Source organism: Hyperoodon ampullatus (assembly GCF_949752795.1).
Source record: "Hyperoodon ampullatus genome assembly, chromosome: 9".
NCBI classification, from domain to species: domain Eukaryota; kingdom Metazoa; phylum Chordata; class Mammalia; order Artiodactyla; family Ziphiidae; genus Hyperoodon; species Hyperoodon ampullatus.
Genome location: NC_136922.1, coordinates 49,446,291 through 49,473,355, shown reverse-complemented (window position 1 = coordinate 49,473,355; position 27,065 = coordinate 49,446,291). Strand labels below are relative to the sequence as shown.

The following is a 27,065-nucleotide window of genomic DNA, read 5'->3' as shown; positions in this document are numbered from 1 at the left end:
GCATTCTAAGTCTTGAGAGAGAGGATTTTTCCTCTGGGGGACAAAAAGGACAGAAAAATCTCAAGTACTGTAAATTTAATCATTTGATCCCAAAGGAATTTTTATTCATACATTTTTGTTTGTCTCTGGGTTTGTTTATTATTTGTCCGTCTTTGAAAAACTAGCTCAGGTTGCACAATTGGGAATTGATACCCATTTATCCATTGGTCTTCTAAGTATACATAAATGTTATGTTAAGAGAGGATTTATCTCAGCTTAGAAATGAAGCACCAGGACAGATTTCTGTCCCTTTCCACAGTCTACTCACTCTCAGTCGTTGGGTTTCTTGTTAAACATCAAAGAATCTTTAGTGGAAAAAAGCACTGGTGTAGAAATTGGGGGATGGGTGAGACTTGGGATTGGGTGACAGTCACAAAAATCAGTTTACCCTTGTCTCTTGCATTGATCTTTTAGCAAGCACTTAAACTCAGTTTTTTTCTAGTCCTTTTCAGTACTTCAAAGTAGCAGTTTATCAATAGAACCAGCAAGCTAGACACAGTCCTAAGAGGTCATCTGGTTCATCTCCCTGCCTTAGGCATAAGCATATCTAAGTAATTCCAGGCAGATAAAAAGAGACAAAGACAGCTTCTGCCTTTGTACCACACTGCTTCTTGGCTGTAGGACCTCACTTTTCATTTGCTTCCCTGAGATCTGTATTCACCATATAGTTTTAATGTGAGAAAGCACCTCTTCTTGACAAATTCTTTTACCTTCTTAAATTTAGAATAATCCAACTGATTTCATGAACTGTCACAGCTGGCAAAAAAAAAAAACACCACAGTAACTCAAAAAAGCCCATGTCAAGAGCCTATGTGTAGTGGAACACTTTAGTCTTTTTTTTTTTTTTTAATGGTCCCCCTGTAATTTTTAACCTAAGTGGCTTGGTAATGATCTAATGTGGGATGTTCCATGACGCCTTGGGTGGATTCTCCAAATGTAGATTTATTTTATCAGCAGGGGGTTGTCGAGTGACATATGAGACTGCATTTTCTTCCTCATTTTTGGACCTCCTCTAGCACAAAACCTGAATCCTACAACTTCAGAAAGAAATTGCCCACAGAGCAAGACACAGATCTGTCATGCAATTGTTTCTAGACCTTCTTGCCTGTACAGTAATTCTGAATCCGATTAACCTATTTATTGTTTGTTTGTAAAAAGAAAAAAAAAAAACCTGGTCACTGAATTCTGTTGAATTTTACAGCTGAAAGCCATTGTTGACCTTTTTATATAGCCAAGGAAGAATTCATAGATTAAGAAGCTGGCTCTTTTTTTTGTTCATGACTTACTCTATCGAGGAGGGAGTAGGAGGCAGGAAGCAGGGGCGGGGCCGGGGGAGACCCATATTCCTGAATGCTGTGTTTGCCCCCTTCGAAAGGACTTAGGACGTAGTACTTGTTCAAGAGAAAATAAACTTAATTTGTGGCTACACTTTAAGTAAGATGGTTTGATGGTAAAAGTGGAGCAGTCCCAGCTCTGGATTTAGAGAAGTCGTGTGGCTGAATCCCTTAGCATCACTTTCATGTGGTTGGGTGAGCCATTCTCAGAAACCCCAAGCATTTTTGAAGATACTAAACTGGAAACAGTCACAATTCTTCCCTCCCTTTTTGCTATTAATCCTTCATGTTTTAACAAGCACTAAAGCTAATGCTGCCTACACTCTCTCCTGTCAAATTGGAGCTCTTTTTCTTCTCTCTTGAATAGTCTGTTCTCTCTAGTTCATACTCATACAAATCAAAGGGGTAGATGTCAACACATGCCATATCCAAGTATCAATTTCCTTTTTTTAATTAGGCGGGATTTAGACATTTGATTTGAAGAAAGCTGGTGCTTTTTTAACATAAAACAACCATATATTCACCTCTTCCTATTCTTTTTTGTCCCTTTTATAAAGCAAAATTTTGCTTTCAGCTTGCACCACACCCCTATTCCAGCTTAGGCATAGCAACCTGAGTTTCATATTTCCCGAAAAGGAGATGCTAAATGGTTAGTAAATGTTTGGAAGTCTAGACTAAAAAAGCTTCTTTGACCTGTGCATGTTTCATTGAGCATTACTGCCAAAAAAAAATGATGCATATCTCCACCTTGCTTTATTCACAGTAAAGTTTTGAAATAACCTAATGTATAAAAATTGAATGTGGGTGTGTTATAATCCCCTTTCACCAACTGATCTCAAACTCTTGGATTTGTTGTTGTTGTTGTTGTTGTTCAAATGTTCTCTAAGACCTAGAATATCTATGTCTAGGCCTAATTACAAGGAAAAAAAAATCAAATCAAATTGACGGACATGCTAGGAAATACCTGACTGCCAGTACTCCTCAAAGAAGTTAACATTATCAAAAATAAGGGAGGGCTTCCCTGGTGGCGCAGTGGTTGAGAGTCTGCCTGCCGATGCAGGGGACACGGGTTCGTGCCCCGGTCCGGGAAGATCTCACATGCCGCGGAGCGGCTGGGCCCGTGAGCCATCGCCGCTGAGCCTGTGCATCCGGAGCCTTGCTCCGCAACGGGAGAGGCCACAACAGTGAGAAGCCCACAAAAAAAAAAAGGTGGGGGGGAAGTCTGAGAAACTGTCCCAGCCTAGAGAAACCTAAGGAGACATGATGTCTAAGTGTAATGTGGTGTCCTGGTTGGGATTCTGGAATAAGAAAAGGACATTGGGTAAAAACTAAGAACCTATGGATAAAGTTTGGCCTTCAGTAATATTGCATCAATATTGGTTCATTAGTTGTGACAAATGTACTCATACTAATGTAGCAACAGGAAAGATGTTAACATTAGGGGAAACAGCCTGTGAGGTGCATAGGAGCTGTACTATCTTTAGAACTTCTCTGCAAATCTAAAACTTATAAAAAGTTTATTAAAAAATTAAGAATGATAATTTTTGTGCTGATTTCTCTACAGAACTCTTGCTAGCTGTAAGGATTGATATAGGAGTGAGAAACACTTTTCCTTTTACAAATAAAGCTTCTATGGGAAACAAACTTTCCTTTTACAAAGAAGGAAATAGAAATTTCCTAGTTGTTTGGCAGTGTAACACATGGGTCATATCTAGTCTGGCACCTGGCACAGGGAAGGTTTTCAACACCACTGTGTTTGATAGTCTGAAGCAGTTACTTCCTAAGAGTGGCTTGGCATTTTGAAGAACTTGTTACCAAGACTCTCCATCTTGCTGTTGGGTAGCTTTTTTTGTTCGTTTTTTTTTTTTTTTTTTTTGCGGTACGCGGGCCTCTCACTGTTGTGGCCTCTCCCGTTGCAGAGCACAGGCTCCGGACGTGCAGGCTCAGCGGCCATGGCTTACGGGCCCAGCCGCTCTGTGACATGTGGGATCTTCCTGGACCGGGGCATGAACCCGTGTCGCCTGCATCGGCAGGCGGACTCTCAACCACTGTGCCACCAGGGAAGCCCTGTTGGGTAGTTTTTTAGCTGGAATGTACACACACATAAAAATTGTGTGTATAGGTCTCATCTTCACCTTCAATTTTTTGTATGTGTCTTGTTTTTTTTTAGTTTTATTTTATTGAAGTATAGTTGATTTATAATGTTGTGTTTAATTTCTGCCATACAGCAAAATGACTCAGTTATACATATATATTCTTTGTCATATTCTTTTCCATTATGGTTTATCACAAGATATTCAGTATAGTTCCCTGTGCTCTGTAGTACGAGCTTGTTGTTTATCCATCCTATATATAATTGTTTGCATCTGTTAATCCCAAACTCCCAGTCCATCCCTCTCCCTCACCCCTCCCCCTCGACAACCACAAGTCTGTTCTCTCTATCTGTAAGTCTGTTTTCATTTCATAGATACGTTCATTTGTGTCGTATTTTAGATTCCACATATAAGTGGTATCATCTGGTATTTGTCTTTCTCTTAGTTCACTTAATATGATAATCTCTAGGTCCATCTATATTGCTGCAAGTGTCATTATTTCATTCTTTTTAATGGGTGAGTAGTACTCCATTGTATATATGTACCACATCTTCTTTATCTATTCCTCTGTCGGTGGACATTTAGGTTGCTTCCATGTCTTGGCTACTGTAAATAGTGCTGCTATGAACATAGGAGTGCATGTATCTTTCAAATTATAGTTTTGTCAGGATATATGCCCAGGAGTGGGATTGCTGGATGATATGGCAACTCTGTTATTTGGTTTTTTTGAAGAACATCCGACTGTTTTCCATAGTGGCTGCACCAATTTATATTCCCACCAACAGTGTAAGAGGGTTCCCTTTTCTCCACACCCTCTCCAGCATTTATTTGTAGACTTTTTAATGATGGCCATTCTGTATGTGTCTTGCATTGTATGGATCTTTAAGAGACTCTCCAGGGGCTTCCCTGGTGGCGCAGTGGTTGAGAGTCCGCCTGCCGATGCAGGGGATGCGGGTTCGTGCCCCGGTCTGGGAAGATCCCACATGCCGCGGAGCGGCTGGGTCCGTGCGCCATGGCCGCTGAGCCTGCGCATCCAGGAGCCTGTGCTCCGCAATGGGAGAGGCCACAGCAGTGAGAAGCCCGCGTAACGCAAAAAAAAAAAAAAAAAAAAAAAAGAGACTCTCCAGGTACAGGTGAGGATGGAATACACCTCAAAATTTTCACTGATTGTTGTTTTTGAACTTTTTCCTTAACACAGGCCATCCCTTTCTTTCTCTTTTTTTTTTTTTTTTTTTTTTTGTGGCACGTGGGCCTCTCACTGGTGTGGCCTCTCCCGTTGCGGAGCACAGGCTCCGGACGCGCAGGCTCAGCGTCCACGGCTCACGGGCCCAGCCGCTCCGCGGCATGTGGGATCCTCCCAGACCGGGGCACGAACCTGCGTCCCCCGCATCGGCAGGCGGACTCTCAACCACTGCACCACCAGGGAAGCCCTCTCTTTTTTTTTAATTTTTAAATTTTTTTATTGAATGAAAGATTCTTTAAAATCTATAGTGCTTTACAGTTTTTATAAGTTTCACACAGATGATTTCATATAATCCCATAATAACCCTTTTTTCCCCCTACCTATATATTGCCCTCTCCCCACTGGTAACCACTAGTTTGTTCTCTGTATCTGTGAGACTGCTTCTTTTTTTGTTTTATTCACTAGTTTGTTGTATTTTTTAGATTCCACATATAAGTGATAAAATACAGTATTCGTCTTTCTCTGTCTGACTTATTTCACTTAGCGTAATCCTTATCTTTCATTTCCAAAATGTGACCATTTTACCCAAGAGGATCCCATCTCCTAATGAACCTCTTATTTTAAAAATGTATGTGTATTTCATATTTCTTGAGTTCAGAAGAATTTTCCCTGGGTTCCTGTGTCTGTGTCTCTAAGTAGGAAGTATCTTTTGTTCGTTAAAGCACATGGGGGCACTCTCCCCTTTTCACAAGAGTTAATAACAGTTCACATAATTATTTAGGGGTATAAACACTCATTTAAGAAGGTTTTATTGAAATGGCATTTTTGATTTGGCTGCATAGTGACAAGATGAAAACAAAGCGTTTTCTCCCAAAGCAGTGACAGTAAACGCAGAGCTTATTAGTAGTGACCCAATTGGTTTCCAGCTGTTAGCTGTTCAGTAGACTCCCATGAAATGATTATTTGGTCTCAATCAGTTCTCAGCAGGAAGAACCCACCTCATGGTAGATATCACCACCATTGGTGCTAATTAGTTCTGTTGAGTCAGGTGATCGATCTCTATACTAGCAATAGAAGTCCAGCTGGAAAGGGGTTGGAGACTCCATGCCAAAGCCACTGTAGCAGACAGGGAGCCCAAAAGCCCTCTCTGCCCTGTAGGGATGCATGAGGTCGTCTGTGATCATGAGTCCCACGTCCCATGGCATGAAGTCAGAAGGGGGAGGATTGTATATCTCAAAGAGAAAGTGCACCTGCATTCAGTTCATGCAAGGTTTCACAGTATATTGACTTCTAAATCAGCCAGGCCATAGTTCAGATTTGGGCTTTGCCACTTACTATTCATTTGATCTTAAGCCCATGACGTTACTTGCCTGAGTCTGGGTTTTCTAATCTGAAGAAAAAGAGGCAAAATGACCCACCTAATAGGACTGATAGAGAGATGTATACAATGTGCTTGGCACTTAGTAGGTGCTCAAAAATTTGGAATGCCCCCACAAGTAAATAACCATGTAATCTACTGTGACAGTGATGATGTTCATTAGCCCTCCTAATAATAAACAAGAAAACTCTCAGGTGCTCAGTGTCAGCTTGGAACATGATGCTGAAGGGAACTTGGGACCTAAACCTTTCGTGTCCCTCTCAGTGATCTCTTTCTAAGAGCCTAATCACTTAGGAGGGAAGGGGAAGCCAGGAGACATGTAAAAACTAGCAAGTCAAATTGAAGGAAATTAAGCAATGGCACTTTGGCAGAGGAACTTTTATTGTATCATATGTGTCTCAGTTGGCAAGGTTGTGCAAATGGGTGCATGACCCCATGAAGGAAACATCCCAGGCATGGCCTACACTGATGCAAAAGGAGATTCATCTCACAGTGACTTTTCAGCCATACTCAACTAATTCATTGTTTGCAGGTCCTCCAAATTTCTCAGTGACACAAAGCACAGACCTCCAAGCCTCTTCAAATTCTGATTCAGTAGATCCAGGCTGGGACCCAGGAATCTGTGTTTTTAATAAACTAAGTACTTATGTTCAGATAAGTTCAAGAACCATTGATTTAAAACAGTACTGTTCACTTGACTGCATGTGGGAATTTCCTGTGCAATTTTAAAAAATCTTTATGCGTGGGTCCTACCCCCAGAAATTCTTATTTAATTGGTATGGTTTGTGGCTTGAGTACTGGGGAATTTTAAATAGGTCCTCAGATGATGCTAAGGTACAGGCAAGTTTGGAGTAACACTGACTTAGAAAATAGCTTGAGGGGTCCATGCACCTGCAAATGATGAATAATAACAATCAGATGTAAAGTCACATCACAGATAAGTAAGTCCCAGCTCGACTCAGAAGTGTGAAATATGTTAACATAAGAAAAATCCCATTTCAGAAAACTTTCTGGATTAGCATGCAGATTATCCCATTGCCCTAGAATTTTGTTGTATTCAAAAGTTCTTGCACCGAAGGGACTAAGATTTAGAGCCTAAATTCTCCTAAATTGGCAGTGCTTGCAATATGAGTATGCCTGAATGATAATGTGGCATGAATCTTGTCTTGGCTTTCACTGTAGAGTTATCTCTGGTGCTAACATTTCACAGTTTCCTCTTCTTCCTCTTCATTACCCAAAGTCAGTCAATTGTCAGGACTTAGAATTGCCATCAACAACAGGAGCTATAACCAAGCATGAAGATCTGTTAAACTAGAGAGACTCAGTGTCCCAGGAAGGAGCGGAGGGTTGTCAAAATAAGGACTCCAAAGAGTTAAAACATGTAACAAAAGGTGCAGTAAAACTTGGAGACAGTTTCTCAACCTAGATCATCAAGGCAGGACCTAGCATTGCTATCAGAGCTGCTTAGAAAAGATTTATTGAGCAAAATGAAAACGTCTCTGGACCTTTGTTTTCTCTGGAAATGTTTCTTCAAATCACAGAAGTCACTTCTAACTCTATATAGGGGCATGCAATATTGTTTATCGTCTTTAAACTGCATTACTTAATTCAAATCTTGCAACGGCCCGAGGGAAGAGAGGCAAAGAAAATGACCTGTTTCTAGGCAGGGCAAGAACTCTCATGCTCCTGCCATGAATTGAAAATTCAGGCTTAGAATGGGACCTCACTTCAATTAGGATGGCTACTATAAAATAAAACAAAACAAACAAAAGCAGAAAATAAGGATCAGCAAGGGTGTGGAGAAATTAGAACCTTTGTGCATTACAGGTAAGAATGTAAAATGGTGCAGACACTATAAAAAACAGTATGAGAGTCCCTCGAAAATTTAAAAATAGAATATTATCCAGCAATTCCACTCTCAGGTATATACCCAAAGGAATTGAAAGCAGGGTCTTGAAGAGATAATCTGTATACAATTACAATATTTGTAAATATTGTATATTTACAATAACGTTATTCACAATAGCCAAAAAGTGGAAGCAACCCAAGTGTCTATTGACAGATGAATGGATAAACAAAATGTGGTATATGCATATGATGGAATATTATTCAGACTTAAAAAGGAAAGAAATTCTGTTATATGCCACAGCATGCATGCAGTAATACTAGTAGTGCTACCTGGGTATAATAACACCTTTATGACATGCTAAGTGACACATGACAGATGTCACAAAAGGCACTCTGATTCCATTTATATGAGGTTCCTAGAGTAGTCAAATTTATAGAGACAGAAAGTAGACTGCTGGTTGCCAAGGGCTGAGAGGAGGGTGGGGATGGGGGATGCGTGTTTAATAGATACAGAGTTTGAGTTCGGGAAGATGAAAATGTTCTAGGGATGGATGATGGTGATAGCTACACAACAATGTGAATGTACTTAATGCCCCTGAACAGTACACTTAATAATGGTTAATAATTTTATGTTACATGTATTTCAGCACAATTTTAAAAATAAATAAATTGCAAATGTGCAAAAAAATTAAGGCTTAGAGGATGTATACAACTAGTAGGTATCAGAGCAGGAAGTCAGGTCTCGAGATTCCAAGTGTGTCAACCCTCCCTTTCCACCTCCAGAACCTCTCAGGGAGTAGAAACTGAAGAAGCGATTGGGGGGAAGTAAAGAGAATAATTATTTCAGGAAGGAGTGGTCAAAGTAGTCCAGACAGTTGTCCTGAAGATAAGAAATAAGGTTGTTAAGGTTCATGAGATTAGGACCATGTCAGCACACCGACTTTTTTGTTGTTGTTGGAAGAGTTTTAATTATGGATTGAATTTTTATTCTTTTTAATTTTATTTTTATTTTCTTTTTTTAATTGAAGGATAGTTGATTGACAGTGTTGTGGCAATCTCTGCTGTACAGCAAAGTGACTCAGTTTTACACGCATATGTACATTCTTTTTTTAATGTTCTTTTCCATTATGGTTAATCCCCGGAGATTGGATATAGTTCCCTGTGCTATACAGCAGGACCTTGTTTATCCATTCTAAATGTAATAGTTTGCATCTACCAACCCCAAATTCCCAGTCCACCCCTCTCCCTGCCCCCTCCCCCTTGGCAACCGCAAGTCTGATCTCTATGTCTGTGAGTCTGTTTCTGTTTTGTAGATAGGTTCATTTGTGCCATATTTTATTTTTTATAAATTTATTCATTTATTTATTTTTGGCTGTGTTGGGTCTTCTTTGCTGCGCACGGGCTTTCTCTAGTTGTGGCGAGCGGGGGCTATTCTCTTCGTTGTGATGCGCGGGCTTCTCATCACGGTGGCTTCTCTTGTTGCGGAGTAGGGGCTCTAGGCGTGTGGGCTTCAGTAATTGTGGCACGTGGGCTCAGTAGTTGTGGTGAACGGGCTCTAGAGTGCAGGCTCAGTAGTTGTGGTGAACGGGCTTAGTTGTTCCGCGGCATGTGAGATCTTCCCGGACTAGGGCTCGAACCCGTGTCCCCTGCATTGGTAGACGGATTCTTAACCACTGTGCCACCAGGGAAGTCCCATTTGTGCCATATTTTAGATTCCACATATAAGCAATGTATATATTTTTAAAATTTTAATTAAAAGCTTTTTAATTAAAGAAAATTTTTATTTAAAAAAATCGAGATACAATTCACACATCATAAAATTCATTATATTTAAGTGTACAATTCAGTTTCTTTTGTGTATTCAGAGTTGTGTAACTATCACCACTGTCTAACTTCAGAACATTTTTATCACCCCAAAAAATAGACCCAGACCCATTAGTAGTCATTCCCCATTCTCCCCCAACCCCCATTCCTGAGCAACCACTAATCTTCCTTCTGCCTTTATGGATTTGTCTATTCTGGACATTTCATATAAATAGAATCATACAATATGTGACCTTTTGTGACTTCTTTCGCTTAGCGTCCTTTCAAGGTTCATCCATGTTATAACATGCATCAGTAATTCCTTCCTTTTTATTGAATAATATTGCATTGTATGGATTCACCACATTTTGTTTATTCATCACTTGATGGACATTTGGGTTGTTTTCACTTTTTGGCTATTATCAACAGTGCTGCTATGAACATTTATGTACAATTCGAGTAGTTACATGTTGTCAGTTATCTTGGGTACATACCTAGGAGTGGAATTGCTGGGTCAGATGTTAACTCTATGTTTAATGGTTTCAGGAACTGCCAGACTGTTTTCCAGAGTGGCTGCCTCATTTTACATTCCTACCAGCACTGTATGAGTGTTCCAATTTCTCCGTAGCCTCACCAACAGTTATTATTTTCCTTTTTTGTTTGTTTCTTCCCTTAGCTTTCCTGAGGTATAATTGACATGTAAACATTTAAAAATTATAGCTGTCCTAGAGGGTGTGAAGTGGCACCTCATTGTGGTTTGCGCACTAACTTTTGTATACTCAGCACACAGCCCAGGTCTAGGGACGCACAATACTGAGATGCACGAAAATTCCAAGGGATTCAAAGAAAGGTCATTGGAATGAGTGGTTTCTAATCTCCCAGAAATCAGATTTTAGAATCAGCTGCTTTTCATTTTTTTAAAATACAAACTGAGTCAAGCAGTAGCAAGCAAGCTAATTCAGCTTTTGCTCCTGTACACCCCATTACTAATGGGGTGGTAACTTTCATAGATGGTTACTCGTAGAGTTTAGAAGAGTGACATGTGTACCGTAGGATAGAGACGTAGGCATAGGAAAAGAGAGCTCTGAAGGAGGAAAGACCCTTTCCCTTCATCTCAATTAAAGTTAAATGCCCAACTCATGACTCATGTCTTGGTTTTTCCACCTTCACAACCTTCTACATTGTCAGATGCCTGGTGCTGCCTGATTGCCTGTAAGAGGTGTTTTGACAGCAGTGTTCTCCAATTACATTTGTTTCCATTAACATAAGAAATATCTTTGAGGGTTTCTTAGGTACTTGCAGAAATATATACTAGCTCACTAGTAGCCAGAAGCATCTGATCTGTCTGCCTCACAACCCTCTGACAGCTAAGCATTAGCTTTTAGGCAAATAAAATGTCAGCCACCATTAAACAGCATATGGCAACAATATGGCCATTCCCTCTCAAGGATTAACTTCTCCCCAGAAGAGATGGTACTTGAAATAAGAGATGCTTTTGAATGCAGGGCCCCTATCCCTCCTGCCCAGGCATGATGGCTGGGGGGCGGGCAGAGTGCTACACACAAAAGGACCCGGGCGACCAGATCAAATGTGAACCTATGGCACCAGCTGCCCAACCAGCAGTGACCAAAGGCTGTTTGCCCTGGGCATCTGGGTCTGTGGTTAAGGGAAAGTACCATCCTTAAGCTGGCCTGGATTAACTCTATAAAATAGAAAACAGCCCCACAGCCACTTAAAGAGGGCTCGGGGCTGACTGGAATTGAATGCAGTTGGTGTGCAGTGCGAGGAGGGAGACGTGGAGAATGGAGCCTCCACCCGGCTCATCTCTGGGGAATTCCCTTAGTGAGCGGGGTGAAATAAACTGCCTGGTCTCAAAATAGATGATGAGAGCGTGGAACCCTGTTCTAGTGGGTCAGCTCGTGTGCAAGTGGCTGTGTGGCAATATGGTTAAGGAGGAGGGCTGCCTTTGCACCAGGCAGTCTGCACAAGATTAGAAAATAAACAGTTTCCTCAGGAGCCTCTGGGCGCCCATGTCTGTGGAGGACACCAGGAACTGTCAATAGAGATAGCCTGATCCTCCAGACATAGTCTCACCACCTTGCTTGTCCTGGTTTGGGGGCACTATAGTATGTAAAATAATCAAAATGGCGTGCTCGTCCTATTGGAAATAGTGGTTCCTTGTGTAATAATGTCTCTGTGTTACTTGGATTGGAATGTAGACGGTCAAGCTCACCAGTTTTACACGAAGCTTTTAACATAGGAGCTTATCATATTTCTGGGGCTTGATTTGACCATCAACATGGCCACATAAATGAAATCACTAGCTTTGTTAAAACAGTTTGACTGTAGTCTCAGGAAAACTTACTTTGATTAGACAGTCAGCATTGTCCCAAAATTCTCATCATCTTTATCATTATTTTTCCACTTATGTAAACTACTTGATTTGAATGTTTAAAGGTCATATGTTATTTTCCAAAATAATTTCAAGGCTCTAATTTTTTTTTTTTTTTTTTTTTTTTTGTGGTACACGGGCCTCTCACTGTTGTAGCCTCTCCCGTTGCGGAGCACAGGCTCTGGACGCGCAGGCTCAGCGGCCATGGCTCACGGCCCCAGCCGCTCCACGGCATGGGGGATCTTCCCGGACCGGGCCACGAACCCGTGTCCCCTGCATCGGCAGGCGGACTCTCAACCACTGCACCACCAGGGAAGCTCTCAAGGCTCTAATATTTTATTTTTTTATTTTTTTATTTTTTATTTTTTTTTGCGGTACACGGGCCTCTCACTGTTGTGGCCTCTCCCGTTGCGGAGCACAGGCTCCGGACGCGCAGGCTCAGCAGCCATGGCTCACGGGCCTAGCTGCTCCGCGGCATATGGGATCTTCCCAGACTGGGGCACGAACCCGTGTCCCCTGCATCGGCAGGCGGACTCTCAACCACTGCACCACCAGAGAAGCCCAAGGCTCTAATATTTTAAAGAATAAAATAAAATAGGTAAAAAGTTAAAACTACAAACTATATAGATATGTATTCTTACAGAGCCAAGAATAACAACGGTAGGGAAGTTTCTTGTTTCCAATTTGTTTGTCTAAATTGTATTAATCATGTAATGCTTTATTATGACACTGAGTAACTGAGAGAATACAAAATTTTAAATGCCTAGGAAAGTGATGAAATTTTTAAGATAGCATTATTATTATTAATGTTTTTCATAGAATATGTCTTCAGAAAATGTACTGTTAAATATGAGAACAACAGAAAGCCACATGTTTTAGTAGTGTCAATCCATTTTTCTGGAATGCTTTTTTACCCTTTACCCAGTAGATATAACTGACAGGATGATATCATCCTTTGCTCTTTATGCTGACAGTCAATAAATTCCATGACAGTTGGCAACAGCAACTAGATCAGTAGCTGTATGAACAGTGCATGGTTGCAGGGATTTTTCTAAGACACTTTACTACTTGGGGTTTGATGCAGACTTTCCAAATTAGAACAGGAGCTGTCTCTGTCAGGACTGTAGTTGGGGGACTGTTCCCATGTGTCTAAAGGAACCTAAACATTTGGATGAAAAAATAAAAATTCAGTCTATCAACCAAGTGTTTGCTACCATTAAATCAAACATCAGGGTACTTTGAAACATCTCAAGAAATGACTAAATTCTAAACTTTACATCTAGATAATTGTGATCATACTGCCTTAGGGTTTCCATATGAATAATACTATGTCAAATGTGGCATACCCTGGAGATCTATTTTTAACATTTATACATAGTCTATAATACATAGAATATTTACTATAATTAACATACTGAGCTTAAAAAATAAGTGCAATTGATGAATCACAAATTCTCCATCATTTCTAATCTTCCAAACATAAAATAATAAGTATTTCTACTCTTTTTTCCTCATGGAGGTATTGTAAAGATTGGTTTTCAGCAAAACAAAGTAGACTCTAATGGCAGAACTCTGATGCTCCAAAGTGGTGTTACTCATTTTTTTAGCACTAATTTGACTTTTTAAAATTAAAGTATAATTGATTTACAATGTTGTGTTTGTTTCTGGTGTACAGCAAGTGATTCAGTTATACACATATATATATATTCTTTTTATATTCTTTTCCATTATGTTTTATTACAGGATATTGAATATAGTTCCCTGTTCTATACAGTAGGACCTTGTTTCTTATCTATATTATATATAGTAGTTTGTATCTGCTAATCCCAAACTCCTAATTTATCCCTCCCCCACCCTTTTCCCCTTTGGTAACCATAAATTTGTTTTCTGTGTCTATGAGTCTGTTTCTGTTTCACAGTAATTTGACTTTTTATCAAATGTAAAGAGAATTCTGAATTCGAGATGGGGTGCTTTTCTGACATTTAACATTTTTTGAAATGATTTAGTTAGTACTTAGCACTGTGTGTTGAATGAATGAAAAGTGGACACGCTAATGAATGAAAAAGTAGGAATTAAGTTCTCACCTTGTGGTGTTGGATTCTGGTTGATCACCAACTATGTATTTCTGTTGTGTAGAAATACCTCCACTGTTCGTTTTTCTGTAGTTTAGTCTCTTAACAAACTGTGTAAGGTTTGGAGCAGTATTTGCTGAGATTTAAGTGAAAAGCTATTAAGTGGTTTAATTCTGGATTTTTCAAATTTAATGACATTTCTTTATATCCATTGGAGCTTTGGTAACTTCAATTGTTGATATCACCTGGATAATTTTAAGTCTTTCTGAAGTTTCAAAGAAAATGTCTCCAACATAGCTCAAGCAGAATAAGAATGTCATCAATTGAAAGCTCAGAATCGTTTCTGTGAGATGTGTAAAACAAGAAGCTGACCAGCATTATTTTCTTTTTCTTTAATTCAGTACCATTATTGAGAGTTATTCTTGAACTTTATGAAAACCAGGTTGGGGCACAAGCATACTCCCCACTGAATCATGTTCAAGGAATTGGAATTGAGAATCATTCAAACTAGGAAAACATGACATTGAAAAATAGTCTACATTCTTTATTGTACTTCAGAGAATCTGAGACTCTGACTAGGAACTAGCCTTAGGCTGATAGTAGATCTGATTTTATTTTATTTTATTTTTTAATGGACAGTTAGCTTCCCAGTCAGAAAGAGGTCATCATTTGTTTTTCAATGACTTCTTTGCTTTACTGGCAAAGAATGGTTGTTTTCAACCATTGATCCTCTCCCCCTCTCCCTCTCCCTCTCCCCCTCTCCCCCTCTCTCCCTCCCTCCCTCTCTCCCTCTCTCCCTCCCTCCCTCTCTCCCTCTCTCCCTCTCCCCCTCTCCCCCTCTCCCCCTCTCTCCCCCTCTCTCCCCCTCTCTCCCCCTCCCTCCCTCCCTCCCTCCCTCTCTCCCTCTCCCCCTCTCCCCCTCTCCCCCCTCCCCCTCTCCCTCTCTCCCCCTCTCTCCCCCTCTCCCCCTCTCTCCCTCTCTCCCTCTCTCCCTCTCTCCCTCTCCCCCTCTCCCCCCTCCCCCTCTCCCTCTCTCCCCCTCTCTCCCCCTCTCTCCCCCTCTCTCCCCCTCTCTCCCCCTCTCCCCCTCTCTCCCCTCCCTCCCCCTCCCTCCCTCTCTCCTTCTCCCCCTCTCTCCCCCTCTCCCCCTCTCTCCCCTCCCTCCCCCTCCCTCCCCCTCCCTCCCTCTCTCCTTCTCTCCCTCCCTGCCTCTCTCCCTCTCTCCCTCCCTCCCTCTCTCCCTCTCTCCCTCTCTCCCTCTCTCCCTCTCTCCCCCTCTCCCCCTCTCTCCCTCTCTCCCTCTCTCCCTCTCCCCCTCTCCCCCTCTCCCCTCTCCCCCCTCCCCCTCTCCCCCTCTCCCCCTCTCCGCCTCCCTCCCTCTCTCCCTTCCTGCCTCTCTCCCTCTCTCCCTCTCTTCCTCTCTCCCTCTCTCCCTCTCTGCTCAGAAAGCAGTGATTTCTCGCTATTGCCCACAGAAAACAATCCACACAGTGCTTGCCATTCAAGGTCCTCTCTTGTCTGGCCCAGATGAACCCTTCAGTCACATTTCCTACTCCCTGCTTCCTCCATGCAAGCTCCTTCTCAGCCAAACCAGACTGTGGCTGTTCACCAGCCTCTGCTTTGGAGCCTCCAGTCTTGTCTTCCCATTATCCCATCTCTCAGGGGTCACTGTTTCTTTTCCTCTCCACTTGCTGAACATTCCACATTTACATCAAGGGTGATGCCTTCCCTTTCATGAATGAGGTCTTTCTAACCATCCCACCCTTTCTGTTCCCCTCTTTTTTCCCCCTCTCCTAGCTAAACCAAACCTTTCTCATCCCCCCACACCACACACACACACGATACTATGATCTAGTCATGGCCCATATCACCTTCAGGGCTGCTGCTTGTGTGTGCAAGTTGTGACCTGCATAAGCATCTCAAACCCAAGGGACAAGTGAGGACAAAAATCTACCTTCCTCCCCACTTGCCAAGGCACACGCCCACGTGACTAGGTCGTGCAGAGAGGCACCTATTTTTATTCCATACAAAGTTATGGACTAGCATGTAGGGACCAGCGGCAGCATGTTCATCGAATGCATGCTTTTTAGTTCTCTTTCCTAGGGCACAGGTTTGTCGAGGGCGATGACTACCTTTGTATTCCCACCATGCCTGGTACAATGCCTTCCTTACACATAAGATCACTCATTGAATTTAACTGAAAGGGTGAAATGTGTTTATTAAAAACAATTACTTTTGTGTATACATGCAACCATGTAAAGCACAACAGGAATCACAGTGGACTTCTTAGCAAATGTGGAACAGCCAGCTTGTCTGATTTTAAATGTATCATGGCTCTTGCTCAGCTAAGTAATTTCCTATAAAATGTAGTGCCCAGTAGTCTTTTGTGGAATTTTAGAAACCACATTCATGATGCTCTGACAGGCCATGGCAGAGTTGGACTGAAATCCATTTCTGACTGTTAAAATAGGCAAAGAATAACATTAAGAATTGTCTGAAGTGGGCAGGATAAAGGTCAGGAGAATGCCCATGGGAGGCAAGGGAATTTGGGGAGGAACCAGTTGGATCAGTCTGAGATCAGTACACTTCCTAGAAGTCTACATTAAGCCAAAAAGAAGAAAAAAAAGTACCCAGTCTCAAAGTCCTCAAAGCCTTGCCAACACTGTACACGGATGCGGACATGCCCTCAAATAAAGAATTGTTTTGTAAAGACTAATGGAGAATTAATATTAATTCTGATGTGATTTTATTGATAAATGGGAACTATCCACAAACCAAGCTTTACAGACCACAAAACATGATGTACGTAAGATAGGGTTTATGCCTATTTGGTGACGTGGCCGAGACTTCAGATTTCAAGTTTCAAGGAGTAAACATCGGCCAACCTCTCCAGGGAACTTCTGTGTCTGTGTACAGAATGTCCTACACACTCTGCGCTTAACATTTGCTTTGTGTTTTCCAGGATGTGCTGAGTTTATGTGATGAGCAGTTTTTTCTTCAGGAAGAAACAAGCCTCCTCTAACCATTTCACAGGATACCTTTCTTCTCTTTCCTCCCACAGTCCTCTGTGATGTCGGTCTGCTTTGCTCGTTTCCATCCCAATTTGGTAGTTGGTGGGACTTACTCGGGCCAGATTGTCCTGTGGGATAATCGCAGTCATCGGAGGACGCCGGTCCAGCGGACACCCTTGTCGGCTGCTGCACACACAGTAAGTCAAGCTTTTGTCACATCCCGGTCAGCCATCCAAGCCCTGAAAGGGGATAACTGACAGAGGTACGGCTGTTGTTAGTAACTCCAACTTCGAAGTACCTAACTTACAGTGATTGCATTCTGACTGACTAAAGGGAAGCCGAGTGGAAAGTCGATGAAGGAAGCGTTGGGTTTAGAGGCCTCTCTTAACGATCTACAAGTTTTAACACATAGAAAGGATCTCTCTGGATGTCCCAAAAGCTACCAGGGAGGATAACTTAAAACTAAAAAATGACACAGGGAGAAACCTTGGAAGAAGCATCTGTGAAATTGTTTTCCCAAAGCAACTCTTCACATTTACATTATAAGGTGGAAACTCATATTTTCAAATAGACCGTAAAGAGTAAGCACGTTCTGTCTAGGGATGGCATATGGGACTTTTGCCAATAGGCCTTTTCCACTTGTGATTTGAGGGAGTGCTGTGACTTTAAATTCTGGAATGCATGGTGTAAGTCTCAACGATAAAGTCTACAGTGACAGTATAATCCCTGGGGTTAAAAGTCAACATCTCAAAACCATTACCCATAATTTAGCAGAAGAGGTTCAGTATAGTGTTCATAAGACAACTAGTCTGTCATTTCCTTTAAGAGAATGACAGGTGTGTTTAGCAATTGTTAGGAGGAATAAGAAGACAGGCATGTCTCCATCAATCTCTGCTACCCTGACATTCAGGGGAATTGATGTCCTTTCTCTGAAATGCCCAAATTATGCCCAAGGATACAGCTCTACTATTGTTTCAAATTCCTTAATGTGGTGGCCTCATTTGTTTCATCTGCTGGCCTCAAAACCATCTAGCTTTGAAAAAGAACTGCTAGCTGCTTTAGCCAAGACCATGAAGAAGAAAATTCTTCCACTCTTGTAAGATGGACAATGGGAAATGACAAGTACCAAGTCGGCCTTAATTCTGATTGACTTGGGCCTAACACACATGCAGGTGAAACTAGTTCTTGGGAATCTTGGAAAATTGCTCTTGCCTACCCCATTTCTCCAAACTAATAACAGAAAATTGTGACCCAAGAGGAGGCGGGCTTGATGCAGGTGTTTGCTCAAGGAGCATGAAGCCATTTCTTGGCCCTATGTGTATATCTGGTGCGTTTGTGAGCATACCTCCTGAAATTTCAAAAAGTTATAAATCCAGATATCAGAACATTTAGCACGAAGCTTTTGGGGAGAATCCAAATGCAGGAGCTCTTCCAAAGTATTCATCTCTTTTCCAAGCAACTTAGGATGTGATCTTTACAACGAAAATACTGTTACTATCAAACAGAGTGACATTATTTCTGTTAGAAAAGAAAATAACAGTTTTTTTCTCTTTTGCTGTGTTTTGTTGAATCCACAGCTCAAAGAGCACAGTTAATTTTGTGACTTGTCTTTCAACTTCCACTCATGCCTGGCTGATTGGTACCAGGATCAAAAGTGGTTAAGGAAAAAGGGTCCCACCACAGATTACTAACTAATTTCCTTTCACACCCACCATATATATGCATTTGGGACAACAGGAAATCCTAATTAAAGCAAAAACCTTCTGGCACACAGTAAGTTTATTCCTAAAATAAATAAAAACAATCTGGCTTCTATACTGGAAAAATGAGCGGTACCATTGCTTTTTTCTTTCCATTAAGCAGAGTGATGTGTGTTTGTGTGTGTGTATAAGTAGGCATGCCCACGTGTCTGCTTCTGTTCTGGTTTCTTTACATTTCTCTTTTCTTGTAAACTGAGTTTTATTACTCCTGAAAGCACAGGCCAGTAGTACTGATTAAAGCCAGGGAGGGGCTACCACACACATTCCTTCTCAGGGCATTTGCTCTCTACTTCCTTCTAGATGCCTTCTTTCCCTACTACACCCACCCTTAGGAGTCCCGATCCATTAGGGTTTTGGAGATTTGTGTTGATGCTCTGTGGTTAACAAAAGAAACCCTATTGGACTCTTGCTAAAAAAAACACTAGGCAGATTTGGGGCTCATAACAATGTTTGGACCTTGCTTTCTCATTCTTCAGTTTACTGAGTCTGCCATTTTCAGGCGAGAATGTCTTATCCATTCTTCCAGTTTATTTGCATGCAGAGCTTAGAGCGCCATGTGACTCACCCTTGAGTTTGTACTCTGCTGTACGTTCCACATACACCAGAGACTTGGGAAAAAGCATTGTCCACAGCCCCACAACCAGTCAGTCCTTTTGGTATTTAGAGACCAGATCAGAAGAATATTTTGTTCCAGATCTCTGCTGTACTTACCACTGTCCAGATCTACTAAAGCTGATCCATTTGAAGGTTTCTGCAGGAACGTGGTGTGAAAAAGACATAGGGACTTGGTTGACTCTCCATCAGCATGGGTAAAAGAGGTGATGCAGTTGCCAAAAAAACAAGTGTAAATCTTAAGATGCATTAATACAGGCATTTTTTTTTATCACATGAGAAGTGACAATTCAGTGCTCCCTGTATTTCTGTATTCAGTTAGTCGGAATGTACGTAGACGGTTATGTTTTAGTCTCAGAACTTCACTGGAAGGGGAACTTGGACAAAATATAGCGTATTCAAAAGAGAGTGTCCAGGTTGGGGAAGGTATTGAAAACCAGGTCCTCAACGCATTTGAAGGAATTGGTGATGATTAGTCAGAGCAAGACAAGACTAGGGGGAGGAGGGGTAATATAAGAACAATCCATACGTATTATTTGACTTGATGTATATGATGTCAGAGGGCACTTCACTAAAAGTATTTCCTTGAGCTTTCTTCATCCCCATTGGTAGAAGGAGGAACTGCCCAAGAATTAGTGCTAAAACTGGCTAAGGTGTTTAAGCAGAGTTTGGACCACCTCTTGGGACAGGCAGATGAACAGCTATACTTATGATTATTACAGTTCCTTCTGACCAGGAGTTTATATGATAATAATAGTTTGGGAACTATCCTTTATATAATACCAACTTTGCAGTATTAGAGATTGTTTCATTGTTGTTGTGGCTAGGTATTATGGACAGTAACTCATCAAGAGAAAGACTCAGACTGTCAGCTATTTGTACAGAGAAGCATCGACTAAATTGTGGTTTGGCCACTGATGGCTAAGCTGCCTGAAATCTAACCCAAATTACTGCTAGGTTGTGCTTCTGCTAACCTTCCATTTAGTATTTAATGTGCAACTGCAAATGATTTTAGCCTACCATTTAGGATTCTACAGAGTAGAATAACCTTCTTGCATTATGACAAAAGGTTAGAGCATCTTGCTTATGATTCCTGGGATGTTTAAGTGACCTTTCTCAAGGCCCTGGCCAAATCTAAGCCTCCATACTACCCTAAACGATATTTTGAGAAATAAATCTATCATCATCCTAGGTTTTGCAGCAACATAAAGAAACCTGATTTAATCTTACTAGGTTCCTTGTGCCAATAATTTCCACCACCAGTATCTCTCCCTCAAATCAAAGAGGCTGATGAATATTAACCACTTTTTATAAAGCATGTTAACAAATGTTTGGCACTGTGGCTATAATGCACTAAACTCCAGAGTTAGTAACACTCCTTCCAAAAGGCAATTGTTCTACCCTTTTGAAGACTGTCTTTTTCCGTCACTCGTGGTGAGCTTAGAAGCCAGACTATGCGGTGGAGCCTCATTCAAGTAATACACGTTCACCTCCCTGTGCACTTTCTGTCCCATCGATCCTCATTTGCTCCCGTTTGCTTCAGCTCCGTTGTACTGCCTCTGACCGAGCAAGGTGAAGCTTTCTGAGTATTTCCACTACGACGTGTTGCTGCCAGAGCTTTTAAAAAGAAATCAGGTTCAAATCAAAAGTGGCAAATGACCTGAGGCTTGTATTATTGTGGGATTATGTCACTCCTTAATCCTTGTTTTAGAGTAATGTGTTTGACACTCAGATGTAAGCATTTCCTCTTGGATCAGAGTTTGATCCTCCATGTTTATGTTTCTGCAGCATCCCGTGTACTGTGTAAATGTTGTTGGGACCCAGAATGCTCATAACCTCATCACCGTCTCTACCGATGGTAAAATGTGTTCCTGGAGCCTGGACATGCTCTCCACTCCACAGGTGGGTTTGTTTTCCCCTACACATAAGAGCATCTTGGTTAAAAGAGATACCTGCCTAATGGAACGGAGTTCCTAAAAGCCAAACCCTCACATCCTATAGGACCTAAAATCAATGTGTGCACTTGAAAGAGTGGGGCCTGTTTTCAGCAGCCTCCTCTTGAAGCCAAAACCCATTTCCTTTACCGCAAATCATGTAATTATTGTAATACGTTAATCCTTAGGTCAGTTTCAAGTGAAAATGAAATAATCCATTTTAAAGCATAGTAATTATGGAAGTTGGCCGTGGTAGGAATTGTACTTACCCTACTGCATTGTTAAACAAATATAAATGGGGTTGGAGCTCAGCAGAGCGATCCCTGATGGGTCCTTGCCTTGGAGAAAAGGTATCCCAGCAAAACAGAAGTCCAAGCCCTTGCTTGTATCTGTAGCCTAGACAACTGCCTTGTGTGTTTGAAGAATCTGTCCAACCATCTGTTTTCTCCTCTGGAATGTTTCTTAGGGTGGCTCCTGCCATTCCTTGCTCAACAAACAAGAAGTTGAAAATGAAAAAGTTCCAAGGTTTCCAAACTGCTCCTGATTACAGTAATGGGAGCTAAACAAAGGAGCAGAAGTGCAAGAGACCATTGGGGGAGGCATCTAAATGCAACTTCCAGAATATATGTATGTACACACACAGAAGACAACACTTACGTCCACAGATAAATACACACATATCCATACTCTTTCCACATTTCTTGGGGAAAAAAGTACTTCACTGTCCTCCAGCTAAAAACAGAGAAGAATTTCCTGTTATAGCCTTTGACAACGTGAGGAAACATCAAGAAAATTGTAAAAGATATCTAGGAGATACTTCTCAATTTTAACTTTCCTATTCCCTTTCCTGGAATAACAATCCTGGAATGTCTCTGTCACAATTTTAGAAGACATTAGAAGTTTCAGGATACATAAGGAAATGTGGAAACTGAAAAGAACTTCCCACAAGTTTCCACAAAATACAGATGAAGAGAATACTAAGACTAAAGAAGTTATTTTTATAATTTTAGTGTGGGGGGAGAGCTAATAAGTTCCTTACAATTTAAGTTTCTCTATTTTTGCTGATCTTTAACATTTATACAAGTTGGGAGTTGTGTGTGGGTATTTTATAGCTTTGTCTTAAATTTCTCAGCAATATGTTGTTTTCTTTTAAAAGCAAACAGATATGAGTGAACCCTCTAATTAGGAATTTTTAATTGCCCATTTTGCTGATTAAATGTGTGTGTGTTTAGGTTAAAGCCAGTCATACGGGGGCTACATGACCATTTTTATTAGTTTTGGCATGCCTGCAGACGCCTGTCTCTGTACAGAGATGGAGCATTTCGTGGCATGGCTGTGGATGGCAGGCAGACATGGGAACAGACAACAGTTGCCCTATTCCCTTTCTGTCCCAAGTGGGTGACCAAGAGACTGTACCTTCCCTCTGCTAATTTTAGCCATGGAGCAGACCACCGGATGGTCCAGGTTTCTGTATTACACTGTCACAGCATCCCCTCACTAAAGCACTCGCCGCGTCTGGATCTCACAAACTGCAAGCATGTCACATGACCACGTGGTCTGCACTTCCCAGACTGTTAGTATGTGCTTCCGATTTATGGACTCCTTAGCTGCGATGACTAGGTTTATTTGTTTGCATAAAAAAAGACTAAACTTCCAAACAGAATGACATGATCCCCTAGAATGTTTTTTTTAAAGTTACTTTAGGTGCACAAAGCAGGCTATTTGATGTAAATAGCCAGAAATATTCAAGGATGTTAGTTATACTTAACTATTCTTCACTGCCGTTAAACTTAATTCAGCAGAATGTCTTTTAAAATACACTTGAATTCCCAATTTTGAAAATCATCTTAGATAAAATAAAGACTCTCATTTACCATTTTAAAGACTTATTTAAACATTGTTTTTTGCAGGCTTAGAGCCTACACACCCAATGTCTGCCTTCATGAAATCTAGTCCCTGTTGAAATCTGGTTTTTATGACCTGAGTGACAACTTTCTGGTTTTAGTCCATGGAGGACACACACTCCTGCTTTGACACACGTGCTTAGTACATCTGATATTAATACAAGTGTATTCTCAGGAACAATTGATGTTGAGAATGTTTGTAAATATAAGGGTATTGTGTGTTGTATTAAAGCCTGGGGCTGACAAGTGTAACCATTACAGTATTATCTTTAGTTTCTGCACCATTAGTTTCAAAATTCTCACCTGTCATCTCTGCCTGACTTCAGAAGCAGCAGCACACACTGATGAAATACAGCCGGCCTGAAACCAGAGATACACAGAAGCATGAATGTCAGGGGCAGTAAAGCGTGGTTTCTGGCACAGCCGGGGTCTTTTGTAACGCTGTGTGAAAAGCAAACAGACGATTTAGTCAAATGATTTTTCCGTGCTATCTTTGGCATGGCAAGGAGTTGACAGAGGGAATGTAACCACGCCATGTTTTGGTAGGAGAGCATGGAGCTGGTGTACAATAAGTCCAAGCCTGTGGCTGTTACCGGAATGGCTTTCCCAACGGGAGACGTCAATAACTTCGTGGTTGGCAGCGAGGAGGGTACAGTCTACACGGCCTGTCGTCATGGAAGGTGAGTTTCTGTTTTCTTACCCATGACGTGTTCTTCATTTCCAAAAGTCTGTTATCGCTTTCTGGATTATAACCACCTTGCATTATGAGAAAGGCATTTCTGAAGAAGTGCAAATCACAGCCTCATGTCTTCACTGTTTTATAGCATCCTTCTGCTCTAAGGATGCCATTTGTAAGCCTTTAGCCATTTGTAAGGCTTTAGACATTTGTAAGCCTTTAATGGTTCACACTGCCTGAGGAAAACAGTCCAAGCTTCTTAGCGTGTCATAGAAGATTCTTGATTACCCTTGACTACCTGCCCCTGCCCAGCCTCAGCCTTCAGGCTCCAGCCACGCACCCATCCCCCAATACGGCTGATCCCACCACACCTCTGTGAGGTTGTACATTCGGTTTCTCCCGCTGGGTCTGGTGTTTCTCCCTTCTTGGCCTGGTTAATTCCTCCTCACCCTTCAAGAGCCAGAACAAAGGTCTTTCCACACTGAAGCCTCTCCTGACTCTCCTGGACAAAGAAAATCATTTCCCTCTTTATGTTTCCATAGCATTTTCATTCCCTTTATTCATTCATTCTTTCAAGGAATATTTCCTAAGAACCTACCATGTGCCAGGCACCATCATGTCATAAGGATGCAGTAAGGGACAAAACAGACCTGGAGTTCATATTCTGGTTGAGGGTGAATGACAGTAAACTAGTAAACAGGTAAATATGTGGTTTAAGATGATAAGTACTATGGAGAAAATTAAAGTAGAATAAATGGGATAGGACTACAAGCTGTCAGATAGGTTTGTTATTTTATATATTTTCATATCACTTCTACACTAGCATTCATCACATTATATTTCAACTATTCAGTCATCTGCCATTTTTCTCTTACTATTTCCATTTCATCATTGGTTTCCTGCCTGGTGCCTGGCACATAGTAAGTGAGGAGTTAAAAATTTACATGGGAAATAAAGAAGGACAATAACTAAATAATATAGAGAAGTGCCTTAGGGCCCTTCCTCTCAATCAGAGGCTGAAATAGTATGAGATACATAAGGCAGAATGAAGATTCCAGGTGATAAGAATTGTCTTGATTGAGAGATTGGCAGGTGCTCCTGGAAAAATCTCAGGAAAAAGTGGAATTCAATAATTTAGACTGGGTTATAAAATTACATGCAAGACTTAATGAATGGACTCACAGCTTTTGAAAGGTTCATTGTGTTCACCTTGGTGTGTTATTTCTCTTTCACTTTAATAGTTCTAATTCAATTGATTTTTCATCTCTTGCACTCATCACAGGCTATTTAGATTGAATGAGGAACCAGAAATTGTTCCAAGTTCATACTCTGGTGTATTTGTGATTTGTAGAAATAACAGGCATCCGTGGCTCAGCTATATGATTTTTCCATTCACACAATACAGGCTGTGATGGTCCTACTGTGCTCTCCACAGAAGCAGTATTTTCCCTGCTCACATGAGTAAAAGATGACTAGGAAGATGTGCCTCATAATTCCATGCCCAATAGTCCTACTTCATAAGTATTGGCTAAAACCACACATCAGTTTTATGAAAGCATAGAAAGATCTGATAGAGTTGTTCATTCATGGAAACGTTCACTGCACAACTACTCTCAGCAAAGTGCATTGCTAGATGTTGCCAGGCATGCAGACATCATTTAAACCTGTTCCTATCTTCAAGAAACTGATGATGGTGGGAAAGGTAAGCACACAAACGTCTGCAAGACAGGTAGAATGTCATAAGTGGCATGAGAGAGGCACAGAGAGCAACACTGGGCCAAACAAACTCACAGGTTTATCTACATATTTTTTGGAATTGACAGGGCACAGGTTCAGTTGACTTAACCCAAGGCTTTAATTATCTGTGAGGGCTATAGAACATGTTCATTGATAACTTTCAGATTTAAAAAATTTTTCTCTAATGTGAATAACCATTTACACGGTGAATATTTTTGCTCTGTGGCTATTGTCCTTTTCGAGCGCAATCAGAAGATGCACTGTGGTTCAAAAGAAGGGTACCTAAGGTACAAACCACAAATCATTTTACAATGAGCTTGATTTTGCTTTTTACATTGGTCCATCTATCTGAAATATAAAATACAGATCTCAATAGAGTTGTAGGCATTGGGCTTCATAGTGATCTTAAGTGGGTCATATAGGGCTACAGGGGAGAGGTGTGAAATTTCTGTGTTTCACCTGACATGGAAAAGGTGCAAATCCACTTCCATAAATTAAATAAGTTCTTTATTTTGCACCCTATAAAGCCTTTCAGGATGCCGTTAAGAGCAAATGGAGTCTCACCAGGGGCCACTTCAAAGATCAGTTCCTCATGTTCTCTAGAGCAAATGTAAATGATCACGTGTGGAACTGCTGTTAGCAGTTTCACCAGGCATAATTTTTGAGTGCCTGTTACATGGAACACATGCTGCAGCACTTGGCTCGTGATTTCAAATTTTGCTTAGCACACTGACATTTACTGGTGCTCCAGAAGCCCGCATTCTTTAATAACTTAATACATTTTCACTCTTTGTGACATAATATATAGATTCCACAATCCCTTTGTATTTGTCATATTTATAACCTTGTGCACATGAATTTTTAAAATATAGCATTTTGGTATATTTTCTAATTGGGTGTGATTGTGTGCAGACTACTGTGGGATAACGGGCTGGGAACAATCCCAGCTTAGTTAAATAAACGATATATGTCTGCGGATAACTTTCAAACTGTGTATCGCCATTTCTCAAATGTGCTCCTGTTGGGGAAAAAGGCATAAGTTTGCCTCTTTCTTTGCTGTTTTGTTCAACAAATGTTTACTGAGCACTTACTACATGCTAAACAAGGCACCAGCCCTTACGGAATTTACATTTAGTGGATTTGTAAATTACTGTTCTGCTTTCAGTGAAAACATCATTTTCTCCATATGACATTTAAGTTATTTTGCCTATTATTTTGTGGTGACAAGGGTTTCCACAAAGTTTTACATTTTCAGGTACGTCAGCTTAGTTTTAAGAACTTTTTCTCAA

The 27,065-nt window shown here is 41.1% G+C and overlaps 1 protein-coding gene across 1 annotated transcript in view; it reads left to right on the top strand.

Annotated features, from left to right (window-relative positions):
- The window catches only part of DYNC1I1 (dynein cytoplasmic 1 intermediate chain 1), a gene marked incomplete at its 3' end in the record, with an annotated part of 339,428 nt that overhangs the window by 237,679 nt on the left and 74,684 nt on the right, over nt 1-27,065 (top strand). The window contains exons 11-13 of the mRNA XM_079712020.1: nt 17,204-17,350; nt 21,314-21,427; nt 23,910-24,043. Of these exons, the coding sequence (XP_079568146.1) occupies nt 17,204-17,350; nt 21,314-21,427; nt 23,910-24,043 (395 nt within the window). The remainder of the gene's footprint in view (nt 1-17,203; nt 17,351-21,313; nt 21,428-23,909; nt 24,044-27,065) is intronic.